General features: G+C 37.9%; 1 protein-coding gene and 1 long non-coding RNA gene across 5 annotated transcripts in view; one reads left to right on the forward strand and one right to left on the reverse strand.

Annotated features, from left to right (window-relative positions):
* The window catches only part of pmepa1 (prostate transmembrane protein, androgen induced 1), a 33,938-nt gene extending 18,085 nt beyond the window's left edge, over positions 1 to 15,853 (reverse strand). The window contains exons 1-2 of one of the 4 annotated variants that reach the window (XM_051896197.1): positions 15,722 to 15,853; positions 13,377 to 13,480 (exon numbers count right to left, since the gene is read on the reverse strand). In XM_051896197.1, coding sequence (XP_051752157.1) covers positions 13,377 to 13,404 — 28 coding nt within the window. In that variant the 5' untranslated portion in view covers positions 13,405 to 13,480; positions 15,722 to 15,853. Of the gene's footprint in view, positions 1 to 6,874; positions 7,320 to 13,376; positions 13,494 to 15,721 lie in introns of those variants that run through there. The other 3 variants (XM_051896198.1, XM_051896195.1, XM_051896196.1) reach the window with 3 other exon arrangements.
* LOC127513948 (uncharacterized) lies at positions 11,941 to 15,699 on the forward strand. Its single transcript, XR_007930529.1, has 3 exons — positions 11,941 to 12,512; positions 13,388 to 14,816; positions 14,879 to 15,699. It is a non-coding gene; the product is annotated as an uncharacterized LOC127513948 (long non-coding RNA).
* Positions 15,854 to 16,856: the final 1,003 nt, after the last annotated feature.

Consider the following 16,856-nt stretch of genomic DNA (forward strand, 5'->3'; position numbering starts at 1 on the left):
CAAAAAAAGTAGAAACATAATTTTGTCATTTAAAAGTTATTATTATAAAAACTGCCTTATGTGCAATTTAAATGTTTGTATTTAAGCAGGTTAATTTTACCCTGTGTACAGTTTACAGCTTTAGTTCAGAGAGATTTTTTTCCTTTGAGAAAAATGTTCCTGATATACATCCAAATGAATTGATATCCAATTGAATTCAATCGAGATTGGAACTGAATCGAATGGTGAATTTTGTGTCAATGCCCAGGCCTAGTCAGAAGAATGACAGACAGCTGGAGTTAGTGAGCGTTTCTCACTCTGCCGTACATGTCACAACACGCGCCAGACGAGTTTCGCAGAGAATGACTGAACGCCGTGAGACGGGTGATGTCAGCGGACCGGAGACAAAGCATTGTGACGAAGGTGAGTCAAAGCAGCCCTGCAATTAGCAGCGTGTCCACAGCGATTACAAGGAATGAGCAACCGACAGGATCTCAAAGCCTCGCCGCTGCGCTCCGTCTGCGATCAAAAACATAAAAACATCAAACAATGTTCAGCAGAGAAACCTTAAAGACTCATTTCACCCCAAAATCAAAGTTCAGCCATCAATTACCCACACATGTGTTTCTCCAAACCTGATATTGTGAAGATTTTATGCATCTCTTTCACATATGAGCAAAAGCAGCATAACAGCAGTGCATAAAGGCACGTTCACACAGAGAACAACAACGATAATGTTTTAAAAACTATTCACTATTTACACCACATCTTTAATGATAACGACACAATAAGAACAATATTGTTGGAATCAATTTTTCTTGCTGATTAACGATAAAAACCTTGAAAGCAAATGTCATCCCAGCTAACAAAAATATGTTCACAGAATAGGGATGCACCGATATGAAAATTTTGGCCAATACCGATAACCGATAGTTTATCGGTTTATATTTGACTTTATATTTGAAAGCCGATAACCCGATATATTGGCAGATAAATCTAAATCCAAATTTGTATATAATTTTTGAGAGCCTGATCACAAAAACAAAAGTCTCAACATTAAAAGTCATGTCCCAAACACACAATTATAATGTTCTCATTATAATTTTATGTAGCTTACTTGCGCTGTACATTGCACTAAACTGTATTTTCCTTTTTGAAGTGATTTCAATCATATTTCAAGCAATTCATAACCATCATGGTGAACAGTGCACATCTGAAGTGTCTCAGCTGAAGGAAATAATCCATTATTTCTCGGCTTTAATATATCAGCCAAATTTTCTTATCGGGCCGATAACGATAACATTAAAAATGAGCATATATCGGCCGATGCCGATATATCGTGCATCCCGATCCAATAGCATTTTACTAATATTCTTATTATGAAAACATTATTTCTGAAAGTTGGATTTCTTGAAATATTATTGGAGTCACTTCAGAAAGGAAAATACAGGTAAGTGCAACATCTGTCATATAGGCTACATAAAATTAAATAAATAAATAAATAAACATTATAATTGTGTGCTTGTGACATGGCTTTTAATGGTGAGACTTTTGTTTTTGTAATCAGGCTCTCAAAAATTCTATAAAAATTTTGATTTAGATTTTTTGGCCAATATATCGGTTATCGGCTTTCAAATATAAAGAATTATCAGTATCGGACAATATTTTCATATCGGTGCATCCCTACAGTTTTTTAAATGTTTTAAAAACATTTTTTTCTTGATTAATATGCGAATGTTAAGGGAACATTCTATTTTATCATTCTTCAAACATTACTTTTGAATGTTCTGAAACAAGTAGCAACATTTTTCAAAAAAATCAGATGAACTAAAATGTTTTTGCTAAAATGTAGCAAAAAAAAAAAGCTACATGTACGATGTATAAATAATGTTTTTGTGCTAACATTTTGAGAACATTATTAAAGACCAGATAACTCTGAACGAACGTTACTGGAGAGAACCATGCCAGAACACTCTGAGAACATTACCTGAAGAACTCACATAAGTTCGGAGTGACGTGAGGGTGAGTAAACGGCACAAGTCTCCCTTTAAGGACACATTGTTCACGGCTCTTATTTAGCCGTAGGTTTGAAACGCTCAGCTGAAACAAGGCCAACGTTCTGGCGCGCAGCTGTTTCCTCTTCCTGTGCTGTGAAGAGCAGAACACTCAGTCATGTTTCCTCTCTTTAACCTGATCGACGCAGATGTGTTTGTATCAGAAAGCTCTGCCTCGGGCCTCAGAGACACAGTGAACGTCTCACAGGATCAAGATCGGACAATTAGCAGAGCGTCGACCCAACAGAAACAGGGCAAACAGCACAGAAAGACAGAGCAGACGACTGAGACTGAGATTACAGGAGGAGTCTCTGGTCTGGTCAAGTTTATGAGTGCTGCACAATTCATCGTAAAAATAATCGGCTTTGTGCAATTATTAAATCTGTGTGCGCATGCAGTTCCTCTCAAAAACAAATCCAAGGAATCGCATTATAATTGACAACCGCATTGTTTACGTGGGTGACAAAGACTTCTGGTTGGTTGCCAGTTCTGCCCACAACGTCTACTACCTACTGTCAAACCCTAGAGAGACACGAAACACAAAGGATAAGAGGAAAACCGCAAACTGTAATATCCTGTACTGTCCCATCTTCCCCTGAAGGGATGATCTGGTCCTCCCCACCCCAAACACAACACCAGCTTCAGACAAACAACATTTCCTGTAAGCGAGGAGCTGATCCAATCTGCAATGATGTTTTACGGTGAACGCGAGCGGTTAGTGGGTGGCCTGTCGTGTCGCTGATGCATCGAGACATTTGCTGAATGAGACACAAACTCATCAGCGCACTTCGGTTCCCGTAAACCCGCGGCGGGGGGGCATCTGTGATGAGAATGTGTCTAATTTGTGTTTCCCGCTAACCGTTCCCTGCGTCTCCTGTTTAAAGAAGAAACAAAGCAAGGAAAAACAACGTAAAACCAAAAGAATCAAAACAAATTCCTGTTTCATAAAGAAAATGAGGCCTATTTTATGATGTTTTGCGTTTGGAGATTATTTTCATGAAAATTAAGCACATTTTCATAATCACAAAGTTTTAATAATCACTCCACAACTATAACAATAAAGACACAGATTTATGATTTTTTTCCAGCTGGTGAAAAATAAAAACATTGACAGCCAATGCCAACCCAGCTAACAAAAAATTTCTGAGTAGTGCTGTCAAACGATTAATCGCGATTAATCGCATCCATAATAAAAATTTGTGTTTACATAATATGTGTGTGTACTGTGTATATTTATTATGTATATATAAATATACACACATACATGTACATATTTAAGAAATATTTACATGTATACATGTATATATATAAAATTTATATTATATAAATATAAATATTTTATATATAAATATAATATATTTTTTGTTAAATATATACATGCATGTGTGTGTGTGCATATATATATATATATATATATATATATATAAAAAATAAATATACACAGTACACACACATTGTGTAAACACAAACTTTTATTTTGGATGCGATTAATCGTGATTAATTGTTTGACAGCAGTAGTTCTGAGAACGTTTTACTAACATTCTTATTAAGTTACGAAAACGTTATTTATGAATGTTCTCTGAACATTAAAAACATTTTTTAAATGTTTTAAAAATGTTCTTCTTGGCTATGCGAACGTTAAGGAAAGATTCCAAACATTATGGGAACGTTACTTTTGAATGTTCTCCGAATGTTCTGAAACAAGTAGTAACGTTAAAAAAACGTAACATTTAGACGAATGTCCAACTGAAACATTAGCAAAAAAAACGATGTATAAATAATATTTTTGTGCTAACATTTTGTGAACATTATTAAAAACCAGATAACTCTGAACGAACATTCTATTAATGTTACTGGAAGAATGTTTGTTCACAACCTTGCCAGAACGTTCAGATAACATTCCCTGTTAGCGGAGAATGTCACCATACCAAAAACTTTTGTAATCAAGAGAATTTCTTGTTGCATTTTGTTAAGTACCCTCGTAAACACAATCAGTTATATCATAAGTGAATGTAAACAGTTGAGAAAAAAACATGCGTGTGTATCAGTATATTGGATCTGTGCAGTCTGCTGCAGTCATTACTGTTAATCAAACAACAAAAGACAAAGATAAAATCACTCACTGCTCCTGAATGAATAACTTTTGAAGTTTTAATAAGGATTTGTTTATATTTAATGTAGTGTTATTTTACATTTGATTACTTTATTCAATTTCTGTTGTTGTCTATTACTTATCTGAATACCACTGCAAGTACATCTTCCTGAAAAACCTAAAGCACTCTATTATTTAATTAGTATTTTTTATTAGTAATTAGTTTATTAGTAGATTAGTAATTATTAATTAGTAATTAGTAATTTAGTATTTTTATTCTGTTGCATTTTTTGTTGGTTTTGTTTGTAATTAGTTTCTTTGTTTTTATTGTATTGCTGACTATTTACTTGTCTTCTGTAACTGTTTTGAGGACTTTGTACTTTTAATAATTAACCTATTAGTAGGGATGAACCGATATGAAAATTTTGGCCGATACCGATAACCGATAATTCTTTATATTTAAAAGCCGATAATCGATATATTGACCAATAAATCTAAATCCAAATTTTTATATAATTTTTGAGAGCCTGATTACAAAAACAAAAGTCTCAACATTAAAAGTCATGTCCCAAACACACAATTGTAATGTTCTCATTATAACATTATGTAGCTTACATGACAGATGTTGCACTTAACTGTATTTTCCTTTTCGAAGTTATTACAATCAAATTTCAAGCAATTCAAAACCATCATGATGAACAATGCGCATCTGAAGCATCTCAGCTGAAGGAAATAATCCATTATTTATCGGCTTTAATATATCAGCCAAATTTTCTTATCAGGCCGATAACGATAACATTAAAAATTATCATATATCGGCTGATACAGATATGATGGTTGATATATTTTTTGCTGAAGTTTCGATAATTGTGTAACTTCACTGACATTTAAATTGACTCATATCATTAATAAGACTTTGATCATATCACCCACCAATAATCGTGATTTCAAAAACGATTTTTGCCATAATCGAGCAGCCCTAAATTAAACACATTTGCACACTCAGTTCTCAATACTGTAACACAGTGATTTTAAATGTAAACCAGCATATATAAAAGGCAAAACATCTTAAAGATCCTTTTTTTATGCATGCATGATGTTATAATTTCAATTCAAGTTTATTTTTGTTTATTTGTAGTTCATTATGTGGTTAGTAAATGTCATATATTCAGTTAAGCAGACCTGTGCTCATAATGATTACAATATAGGAAAGTTTTGCATGTTTTCTTTTGTACTTTGACATTTCTATTTCTCTTTCTTTATTCAACTTTCTCTTTCATGTTCACAGAAGCCAGGAGAGATTCAGTGATAGACGGACATGTCTGAGAGACAGTGACGTATGTCTATCCCTGAATCTCTCTTGGCTTCTGTGACCGTGAATGAAGCGAGCGAGATCTCACACGTCCATGCTTTGTCCGGTTTGCGCTTCCATGAACGAAAAGAACAGGGTCTGTTTCATGAGTCGACTTCTCTGTAACATCCAGGAACATGTTAAAACCTTAAATCTGTTTACAGCACCGTTTCTGTGAGCTGAAACAAACAAACATTCCATCCCTCAAAAGAAACATTCATTCTGCGTCGCTTGCGGCCTCTTCTGCAAAACGGGCAAAACAATTTGTGATAAGAGATCCTCACAGACAGAAGCAAAATAAAAATAACCAAAATCCTTCCCTCGCCACCCACACTGAAGAAACCAGCTCTGTGCTCGAATCTTGAACAAACTCTGGATCAAACCACAGCCGACTGACTTAAACTTGATCAACTGGATATTTGCCGGAGTGTAACTTTTATTTCCAGAGAACATCAGGTCAGGCGTGACTGAGTGTCTGTCTAGACAAACAAGGGCAAGACAATGTCTGAAAACAGCTACGATTACAGGAACATTATTTCTACAATATCAGAGATGCCCGAAACCGGACAGCAAGTTCTACTTTGGAATTCGAGATCTTTGCAGATCTTTTCCCACGACGCCGGGCACATATCACCTTGCTATTTGCTCAGCTTTTTCTTCACAAAAGATTATTTGGTAACTGCAGACAGATTTTGCAAGACGGTTAATCATGCGTCCTCAAATAAAATTCCACGAATGAATGAGTCTGCTGGACAACAGGGGGCAGCTGTCTGAACAATAAGTTAGTCACTACAAATTAAGTATTAGTCGGGCAACTCCCAGCTGAGGATTTTGGAGCAGACAGAACGTCACACAAGCAGTCGACCGACAAGAGCCGAACCACATCCGTTCTGATAAGCACAGACCAAACCAATAATGACAGCATACTTATGAAAATATGCACATCATTACATCACAATGTTTTCATGTGCATATAGCTAAGGGGGGACTGCATATGTAGACTGTCCCCGCCAATAAAAAAACAAGTTAACTTACAGAAAAGTACTAATTTTGTTATATATATATATAGGGAACATCATATTTAGGGGTCCATGTCATCAAAAAGTTAGATAATCTAATGTGAGCTAATGATTATAGACTCACGCTGTCACTGACCGCTTCACCCACTAACCAGATCCTTACACGACCTAAACTAGTCCCCGTTAAAACTTTCTGAGGAGTTTATCTGACTCGTTACCTTACAAATGATTAGTCTAAACAACTAAAGAAGAACATAAACACACTGCGGGTGTGTATAGATGCGAGATGATTCGCTTCGAATCGAGATGATCCGCTGTAGTTTAATTCGAATCGGTCGGCGGTTTACGTCAGGGAAAACTGAGAGAAAACGATACTCACTGATCGCCATACTCTGGAATGAAGTGGATCTCTTGCAGTTACATGTACAGGAGACATTGGTGTGGGTGTCGGTGGTTCCGTTCATCAGACCCATGAAGCTGAACATTTAAAGAAATCTCACGGGGATCGACGAGGAAAAAAGGGGGGGATTCACCGCGCGCTGTCGAATAAAAACATTGACGCAGGCTTTTCCTCTTCCTTCACCGACGGTTCTTTCTTCCCGGCAGTTCTGAGGGCTTTCGTCGCGGCTTTCCTTTAGCCGCCTTCCCCCCGCCCCCGTCCCGCTGTCTGGCCTCTGGACTCCAGTATTCCCGGTGTTATTCCCAGACGGTTTGTACTACTTTCCAGCCGTCTGCGCGCACCTCATTCAAGTCCAAGTTGGCTGGGAACCCGCGGGGGGGCGGCGCTACTGCACTGGGGGCGGGGCTTAGAGGCAGACAGCATCACGTCACTGCCAGACTTGGCCTTTGACTGAGTGCATGAGCCAATTCTGCTCTGCTTTTGATCTCCTAGATAGGAGGACATGCAACAGCAAACAGATTCGCAGAATCTACTGGCGTTCCTTTGTGACGGATGTAGATTGGAATGTATTTGGAATACAATTATGTGTATCCTTATCCAGCAGGGTTGAGGAACTTCACTTTAAAATCCTTCATAATATCTATCCTGTTCATTCCCCCATTACTGAATATTATGACATTGATGAGACATGCTCTTTTAAAATAAATAATAGAATAAAAACTGATTTAAGTTCCTTTATTTTCAGCCCTACATTAGTAAACCACTCAGAGATACAGAACATTTATCTCTTGAATATAGAAAATCACTTCCACTATTTCTTCTTGAAAATTTGAGAGAATAAACGCCCTCTTCTGGTCAAACACAGCACTGTTTTTGCCTATCTTGCTGTTAAAGGGATAGTTCACACAAAAAAAAATGAAAATTATTCCATGATTTACTCACCTTTAAGCCATCCTCGGTGTGTATGACTATCTTCTTTCAGACGAACGCAATCGGAGTTAAAATTTAAAAATATTCTGGCTTTATAATGGGAGTGAATGAGGGGCGAGATTATGAAGCTCAGAAAAGCACATCTATCCATCATAAAAGAGTTAATAAAGGCCTTCTGAAGAGAAGCGATGGGCTTTTGTAAGAAAAATATCCATATTTATAAACTATAATCATTGGCTTCCAGTACCAGTTTTACATTTGTGACCGGTGCTTTGCTCTATCATCCTCTGCGACACACACACACACACACACACAAACACACACACAAACACACTCACTCACACAAACACACTAATACACACACTCGCACACACACACACACAGACTAACACACACGTGCGAGCACACTAAACACACACACACACACACATACAGACTCACACACTCATACACACCCACACACACATGCACACACACACAAACATGTGCAAGCACACACACTAAAACACACACACATACAGACTCACACACTCATACACACACACTAACACACACATACACACAGACACACATACAGACTCACACACTCATACACACACTAACACACACGCACATACTCACACACACACATACACACATACAGACTCACACACTCATAAACACGCAGACACACATGCACATACTCACACACGCACACACTAACCCACACCCAGACACATTAACACACACAGACACACATACAGACTCACACACATACTAACACACTCACACACACAGACACACACACATACAGACTCACACACTCTCACATACATGCACAGACACACACACTCGCACACAGATTCACACACACTAACACGCACACACACACACACACACACACACATGCAAGCACACACACTAAAACACTCACACATACAGACTCACACACTCATACACACACACAAACACACACACACACACTCACGCACACGCACGCACACAGACTCACACAAACACACTCACTCACACAAACACACTAACACACACACTCGCACACACACACACACAGACTAACACACACGTGCAAGCACACACACTAAAACACACACACATACAGACTCACACACTCATACACACACACTAACACACACGCACATACTCACACACACACACATACAGACTCACACACTCATAAACACGCACACACATGCACACACTCACACACGCACACACTAACACACACCCAGACACATTAACACACACATTAACACATACAGACTCACACACATACTAACACACACAGACACACACACATACAGACTCACACACTCTCACACACATGCACAGACACACATACTCGCACACAGACTCACACACACTAACACACGCACACACACACACACACACGTGCAAGCACACACACTAAAACACACACACATACAGACTCACACACTCATACACACACACTAACACACACGCACATACTCACACACACAGACACAGACACACATACAGACTCACACACTCATACACACACACTAACACACACGCACATACTCACACACGCACATACACACAGACACACATACAGACTCACACACATACTAACACACTCACACACACATACAGACTCACACACTCTCACACACATGCACAGACACACACACACTCGCACACAGACTCACACACACTAACACACACACACACACATAGACACACACACTCACACACAGACACACAAACACACTCACTCACATGCAGACACACACACACAGACACACATACAGACTCACACACTCTCACACACATGCACACACACACAGACACACACACTAACACACGCACACACACTAACACACACCCAGACACACTATCGCACACACAGACACACACACACACACAGATACACGTACATACAGACACTCACACACAGACACACAGACACACACACTCACACACACTCAGACACACTCACACACACACAGACACACACACAGACTCACACACTCACACACACACACAGACACACATACAGACTCACACACACACTCACACACAAATACGCACTTGCACACACACACACGCACACACTTTAAGGCATTTTAACAGTGAAATATGCAAACGCATCAAACATTGGTGATCGAAACGCACACATATAATAACACACACTCATAACCTTGAGTCTGAGGTATCAGCATGGGCACTGATGCATTGTGGGCAGCAGGAGCATGTGCTTCAGTCATGAGATAATGTCTGGCTGTGACGCTAAACTGCAGATTACAAAAGCAACAAAACACACTCCGACGCGTGTGTTTCACACCAGCGCTCATTCAGCTCGCTACACTCCGTCTTTACTTACACAACACTGTTTAATCTGAAGCTCTGGTGAAGAGCTGCCATCTCGTGCTCTTCATGTTTGTGTCCTAATCAGACTCTGTGAGGTCATAATCTGTCTGAGCTCTTCAGAAATGATGATTCACTCGGCTGGACGCTCACATGATGTTAGAAAGCAAAACTCTGTTGAGCAACAGTTTCCTCTCTGTCTGCATCTGTTTCATCTAGAAATAGAGCCGCAGTTGAGTCGAGTCTCTGTCTGAAGGTTAATAAAGGATTTCTGCTGTATCTTGTTTATTAATATTTTACTCTTTATTAAACCTGCTGCAGATGTTGAAGGTTTAAATGTGGTTTTATCTATCATGTAACATATGTGAATTATAAACTACAGAGAGTGTTATTCATGTTTATAATCATTATATAATGCTCCTGTTAGTGTTTTTTAGGTCTGTTTTATGAGTGTTTGTTGGGTGAAATCTTCATGGTGTTGATTTGAGATATAAATGAAGTGTTTTGGTAGTTTTAGTGCATTCTGAATGTGAAAATAACTGCTGTGGAGCTGAAAGTTGGAAAAGAGAACTGTATGAAGTGACTTAAGAATTGAGAAATGTGTCCTAACGGTTATAAGAAACTGTAATGTTACTGCAAGAATGTTTGCTAATGTTCTGAGTTCCCTGTTATCTGGGGTGATGAGTTTCAGCAGAACACGGATGAACTCTATTCAGATCTCTCTGTCTCTCTCTCTCTCTCTCTCTCTCTCTCTCTTGTTATCGCGTCTGTCTGCCTCTCATTTGCTGTAATCAGTTGTCTAGACAGCAGCATCTCCTCATTCTGTCGAACACCTGAGAGACGAGACAGAATGACTCTGCTGCTTTATTTCATGATGGGAAATCTCTCTTCCTGATTTATTTTTAGCTGCATCAGAGACACAAACAACCTGATTCTGTGTGTGTGTGTGTGTGTGTGTGTGTTTGTGTGTGTGTGTAAGTGTGAGTGTGTGTGTGTTTGTGTGTGTTTTTGTATGTGAGTGTGTGTTTGTGTCAGAGTGTGTGAGAGAGTGTGTGTGTGTGAGTGTGTGAGTGTGAGCATGTGAATGTGTTTGTGTGAGTGTGTGTCTGTGAGTGTGTGAGCATGTGTGTGTGCGTGTGTGAGTGTGTGTGTGCGAGTGTGTGTGCGAGTGGGTGTGTGCGAGTGTGTGTGTGTGTGTGTGTGTGTGTGCGCGAATGTGTGCGTGTGTACGTGCATGTGTGTGTGCGTGTGTACGTGCGTGTGTGTGTGCGTGTTTGTGTGTGAGTGTGTGTGTGTGCATGTTTGTGTTTGAGTGTGTGTGTGTGTGTGTTTGAGTGTTTGAGTGTGTGTGTGTGTGTGTGTTTGAGTGTGTGCGAGTGTGTGTGTGTGTGTGTTTGAGTGCGTGTGTGCGTGTGTGTGTGTGTGTTTGAGTGTGTGTGTGTGTGTGTGATTGAGTGCGTGTGTGTGAGTGAGTGTGTGTGTGCATGTTTGAGTGTTTTTGTGTTTGAGTGTGTGTGTGTGAGTGTGTGTGTGTGTGTGTGAGAGTGTGCGTGTGTGAGTGTGAGTGTGTGCATGTTTGAGTGTTTTTGTGTTTGAGTGTGTGTGTGTGAGTGTGTGTGTGTGTGTGTGTGTGTGAGAGTGTGCGTGTGTGTGTGTGTGTGTGTGAGTGTGTGTGTGCGTGCGTGTGAGAGTGTGCGTGTTTGAGTGTGTGTGTGTGTGCGTGTGTGTGTGTGAGAGTGTGTGTGTGTGTGAGAGTGTGCGTGTGTGAGTGTGTTTGTGTGCGTGTTTGAGTGTGTGTGTGTGTGTGTGTGTGTGTGTGTGTGTGTGTGTGTGTGTGTGTGTGTGTGTGTGTGTGACTCACACTGAGAGGAAGACAAGTGAAGAGAGAAATGGAAGAGATGTGAAGACAACAAATCTCTTTTGGAAGAGAAAAAAACAGATAAAAGAGGCGAGGGCAGATATAGTGAGACATCAGTCCATTTGGAATTGCAGACAAGACTGATAATGAGACACACACACACACACACACACACACACACACACACACACACACACACACTCACACTGTCTGGTCTGGCAGTCATCTGACCCAAATGAAGTGTTCTGAGAGCAATAACAATGAAGCGGCGCATGATGTGACTGGAGTGATGCTGACTGAACAAATGCATCACGCTGCAGGAAAAACAGCGTCTAGACTGCAGGAGAGAGAGATGAATTTAATATTGATTCAATCACTGATTCTGGTGTCAAAGATTATGAGCTGAAAATGTGTCTGAGAACATTTGTCTGGAGGAGAGGAGAGAAATTCGAGAAAGACGTTCAACTCTTTTGATATTTTCACAAAAGAGCACTAGAAAAAAAGGTAATTCTACAAAAATTCAACAGTGTTCATTAAATCTGTATAATGAAAAAACATTGCTTCAAATGGATAAAAATGTATGAAATTGTTCCATGTAAATCGCTTAATATGATGCTTTGTGCATTTATAATTTTGCATATTATTGGAGAAATTAATATAGATTCATTATTATTAACATTTACAATATTGTACATACAGTACAGCACACAAAATGAAAAATAATGTGCAAGAAATTGAAAATGAATAGAATAGAATAGAATAGAATAGAATAGAATAGAATGGAATGGAATAGAATAGAATGATGGTGTAGAGCATTAGACCTTATAAACTGTATTTCAGGACAGAATGTGTGTCGTGTTTTATTTATATGAGAGGCGGCTGCATCATCAACATAAGACAAAATGTAATTATTAAGCCCCATGAATGCAGGAATTAACACCCACATGCCAATTAAGCAGCGGGAGCATCAGATGATCTCCATGGCAACGGGTTTGCGCTGATTGAGATTTGCTCTTGCTCACGTTTGAGGCTCACGAGATGCTTCAGTACAACAGCAGGGTTTGCTTAAATGTCACAATAACATTTTAAAAAGTAAGAATCTAACAGGGAATGTTCTCAGAACGTTACGGCAAGGTTCTCTCAACGTTGTGAACAAACGTTCTTCCAGTAACTTTAGTTCAAAGTTATCTGGTCTTTAATAAGTAAAATGGGGATGTTAGCCAAACGTTCTTAGAACATATTTTTTTTTATCTGAGAACAACCCATAGGTCAGTCGTTCTTGACCTTTGAGGGGTGATGATTGGAGAGTGTGTGGATTGTGTGTGTGCTGTCAGTGTGTGTGACTCCTCTCTGTCCTTTCATCCTCACATGTGGAGAAGCTGCTGTCGGCCGTCATCCTCCTGCTCTGTGACCTCTGAGTGCTGTGAGGTCGATCCTCGTCCTTTACCTGATCACGTCACTCAGCTTTGATCCTGATGGCTCAAACCCACACACCAACGTCATGCGCACACACACACACACACACACACACACAAGATGAACATCCAACAGATCAACAACTGAGTGCTGACAGAAAGAAAGCAACGCCACCTACTGGGGAAAATCAGTTACTGTGTTCAGCACAATATCTCTTCACCCTGAAATATTCAATTATACAATCATTACTCAGTTTACAGTATTGATTAAACAATTTATAATTTAAACATTTGGAACGTCCCTACAATATTTGTATTTGTATATATTGTTGCTCACTTGGACTAATTCATGCATGAATTATGATAACCAGTCAGGATTTTTCCCCCATGTGTTTTATTGCTCTTAGGGCATGAAAAACAAGATTTGAACTTTTTTTAAAACATATTTTACAAAGATATTTTCAGATTGTTTTTCAGATCTGTTTTTAACTGAAGAGATACTGTATTAAACATAATACAGTAACAGCACAGTGATGCTGTGTGTATTTACCAAATGAATAAAATAATATAAACCAGAGTACATCAATTTACCCTTATTAGCTGATAATTCTGATTAAATATGATTAAAATGGATCAATTTAGCTCTCCTCTCTGAGAAAACCTCAGACTGAAATCTACATTGATCTATTGATGTTTTCAAACTGTGGAAAAACTAGTGTTCAGGTGTTTTCAATCTCATCTGAAATGAGCAGTGCTGGGGGTAACACATTACAAGTAATGTGCATTACGTAATCAGACTACTTTTTGATGTAACGAGTAAATTAATGCATTACAAGTAACGTGCGTTATGTAATCAGATGACTTTTTTGATGTAACGAGTAAGGTAACAAATTACAAGTAATGTGCATTATGTATTCAGATTACTTTTTTTGATGTAACAAGTAAAATAACGCATTACAAATAACATGCATTACATAATCAGATTACTTTTTTGATGTAACGAGTAAAGTAACACATTGCAAGTAATGTACATGATGTAATCAGATTTTTTTTTTGATGTAACAAGGTAACAAATTACAAGTAACGTGCATTACATAGTCAGATTACTTTTTTGATGTAACGAGTAAAGTAACACATTGCAAGTAATGTGCATTATGTATTCAGATTACTTTTTTTGATATAACGAGTAAAGTAACGCATTACAAATAACATGCATTACATAATCAGATTACTTTTTTAATGTCAAGGGTAAAGTAATGCATTACAGGTAACATGCATTACGTAGTCAGATTACTTTTTTGATGTAACAAGTAAGGTAACAAATGACAAGTAATCTGCATTGTGTAATCAGATTACGTTTTTTTGATGCCACAAGTAAAGTAAGGCATTACAAGTAACATGCATTACATAATCAGATTACTTTTTTAATGTCAAGGGTAAAGTAATGCATTACAGGTAACATGCATTACATAATCAGATTACATTTTGATGTAACAAGTAAGGTAACAAATTACAAGTAACGTGCATTGCGTAATCTGATTACTTCTTTGATGTCACGAGTAAAGTAACAAATTACAAGTAATGTGCGTTACATAATCAGATGACTTTTTTGATGTAATGAGTAAGGTAACACATTACAAGTAGTGTGCATTATGTAATCAGATTATTTTTTTGACGTAACTGCCAATTACAATCTAATAACACAAATACATTTATTTACAACCAAAAAAAGTTACTGCAGATGAAGTATTTTCAAGAACAACTGTCACAATAATAGTATGAATTGTATAGCTGATTTTCTCCCAATCTAAAACCAATACTTGGGAAAATTTAACAATGATATGACTCCTTAGATGTTACTTGATGTTAAATTATTGTTTTGTCCCTGCAAGAGCCTCCTAGGATAGAAGGAATGGATGGATATTCCAGAGCAACTTGGCATTTCTGACTGGCAGTTGTCCATCTTGGTTTGGCAAAAAAATTCCACATACAAAGGCTTGCCACTTGGTGGCAGTGTAGAGGATGATCCACTAGAGTCCACTGTAGTGGTTAAAAACCCATGCATGTGTAAGAAAATTACTTTTTAATAGCTGTCCACTGCAGCGACCTCTATGCATGAAAGAGTTAATATACTGAATTTGTATTGTAATATACACAATATATGTTTGAGATCAAAATTTTGTTGAAAAACACTTGGCAAGACATAATAAAAACACAGATATATAGACATAGATTAGGAAAGCATTCAAACAGAAAAGCATTAAAATTCATCATCAGCAGAGGGCGCCTGATACTCACCCTACAAATCAAGAATTAATATCCCATTAAAATAGATCCTGGTTTTCTCAAGATGCCTATTTCAACATGATGATTCCAGACTGTGTTGTTAAAGAGTTTCCACACAATATGACCTGCTGAACTGAACAGATTCAGATCACCTGCGTCTGTCTGAACCGTATGATGATGTGTAATTCTTCACTTCAAAGGGCATTTGGCTCAGAAACTGAGTATAATCTCACTATTGATTGTAAAATGTGGGTATGTGTCTGTCACAATGACTGTGTCAGAGCATCAGGATATGCACAAATAGCCCTAACAAAAAGAGTAAACACTTTCAAACTAATCTTTAAGGTGTTACTAGCATACTATATAACTAAAAAGAAAATAAAGAACAAATTATTTTACAGTAGTGAATGAGTACTGAGCCGTTTGTCATGGTTGACATGTGGTCAGTGTGTGCCGTATGTGTGAGTTTGTCACATGCTGATGCTTTATTCTTGTTCACTCATAGACACTAGCAGTCAAAGGTCTGGAAACAGACTAAATTTATGCCTCTTGTGAAACATTTCAATTAAAGGCTCATGCTCATGAAACAGGTTCTCATTTGTGTCACATGTTCATTCACAGACTTATATTTGTGTCAGAGAGTTTGATGACTGTACTATTATTATAGCATGTCGAAAATAATATGCCCTTTAAAAATTATTTTTGTTATCAAGATTATTTTTATTATTGAGAGTAAGAGTAGTATGCAATGGTACTCTCATATATTCCATGTAAATAGCTTAATATGCTGCTTTGTGCATTTATAATTTTGCATATTATTGAGCAAATTAAAATCAAATCATGATTATTAACATTTACAATATTGTACATATAGTACAGACAATATGGGGGAAAATAATGTGCAAGGAATTGTAAATGAAGAGGATTATAGAATAGAATAGAATCGGTAAAGTGTAAATTAGAAAGTAGAAAGTTCAGTAGAAAGTTCATATGAACTGCACTTTTTTCTACTTTCTATTCTATTCTATTCTATATTCCCCTTCATTTTCAATTTCTTGCACATTATTTTTCACCATATTGTCTGTATATATATATATATATATATATATATATATTTAATACATATATACAGAAAAAAATGTCCGTG

The sequence above is a fragment of the Ctenopharyngodon idella genome, chromosome 6 (genome assembly GCF_019924925.1).
Source record: "Ctenopharyngodon idella isolate HZGC_01 chromosome 6, HZGC01, whole genome shotgun sequence".
Classification (NCBI taxonomy): domain Eukaryota; kingdom Metazoa; phylum Chordata; class Actinopteri; order Cypriniformes; family Xenocyprididae; genus Ctenopharyngodon; species Ctenopharyngodon idella.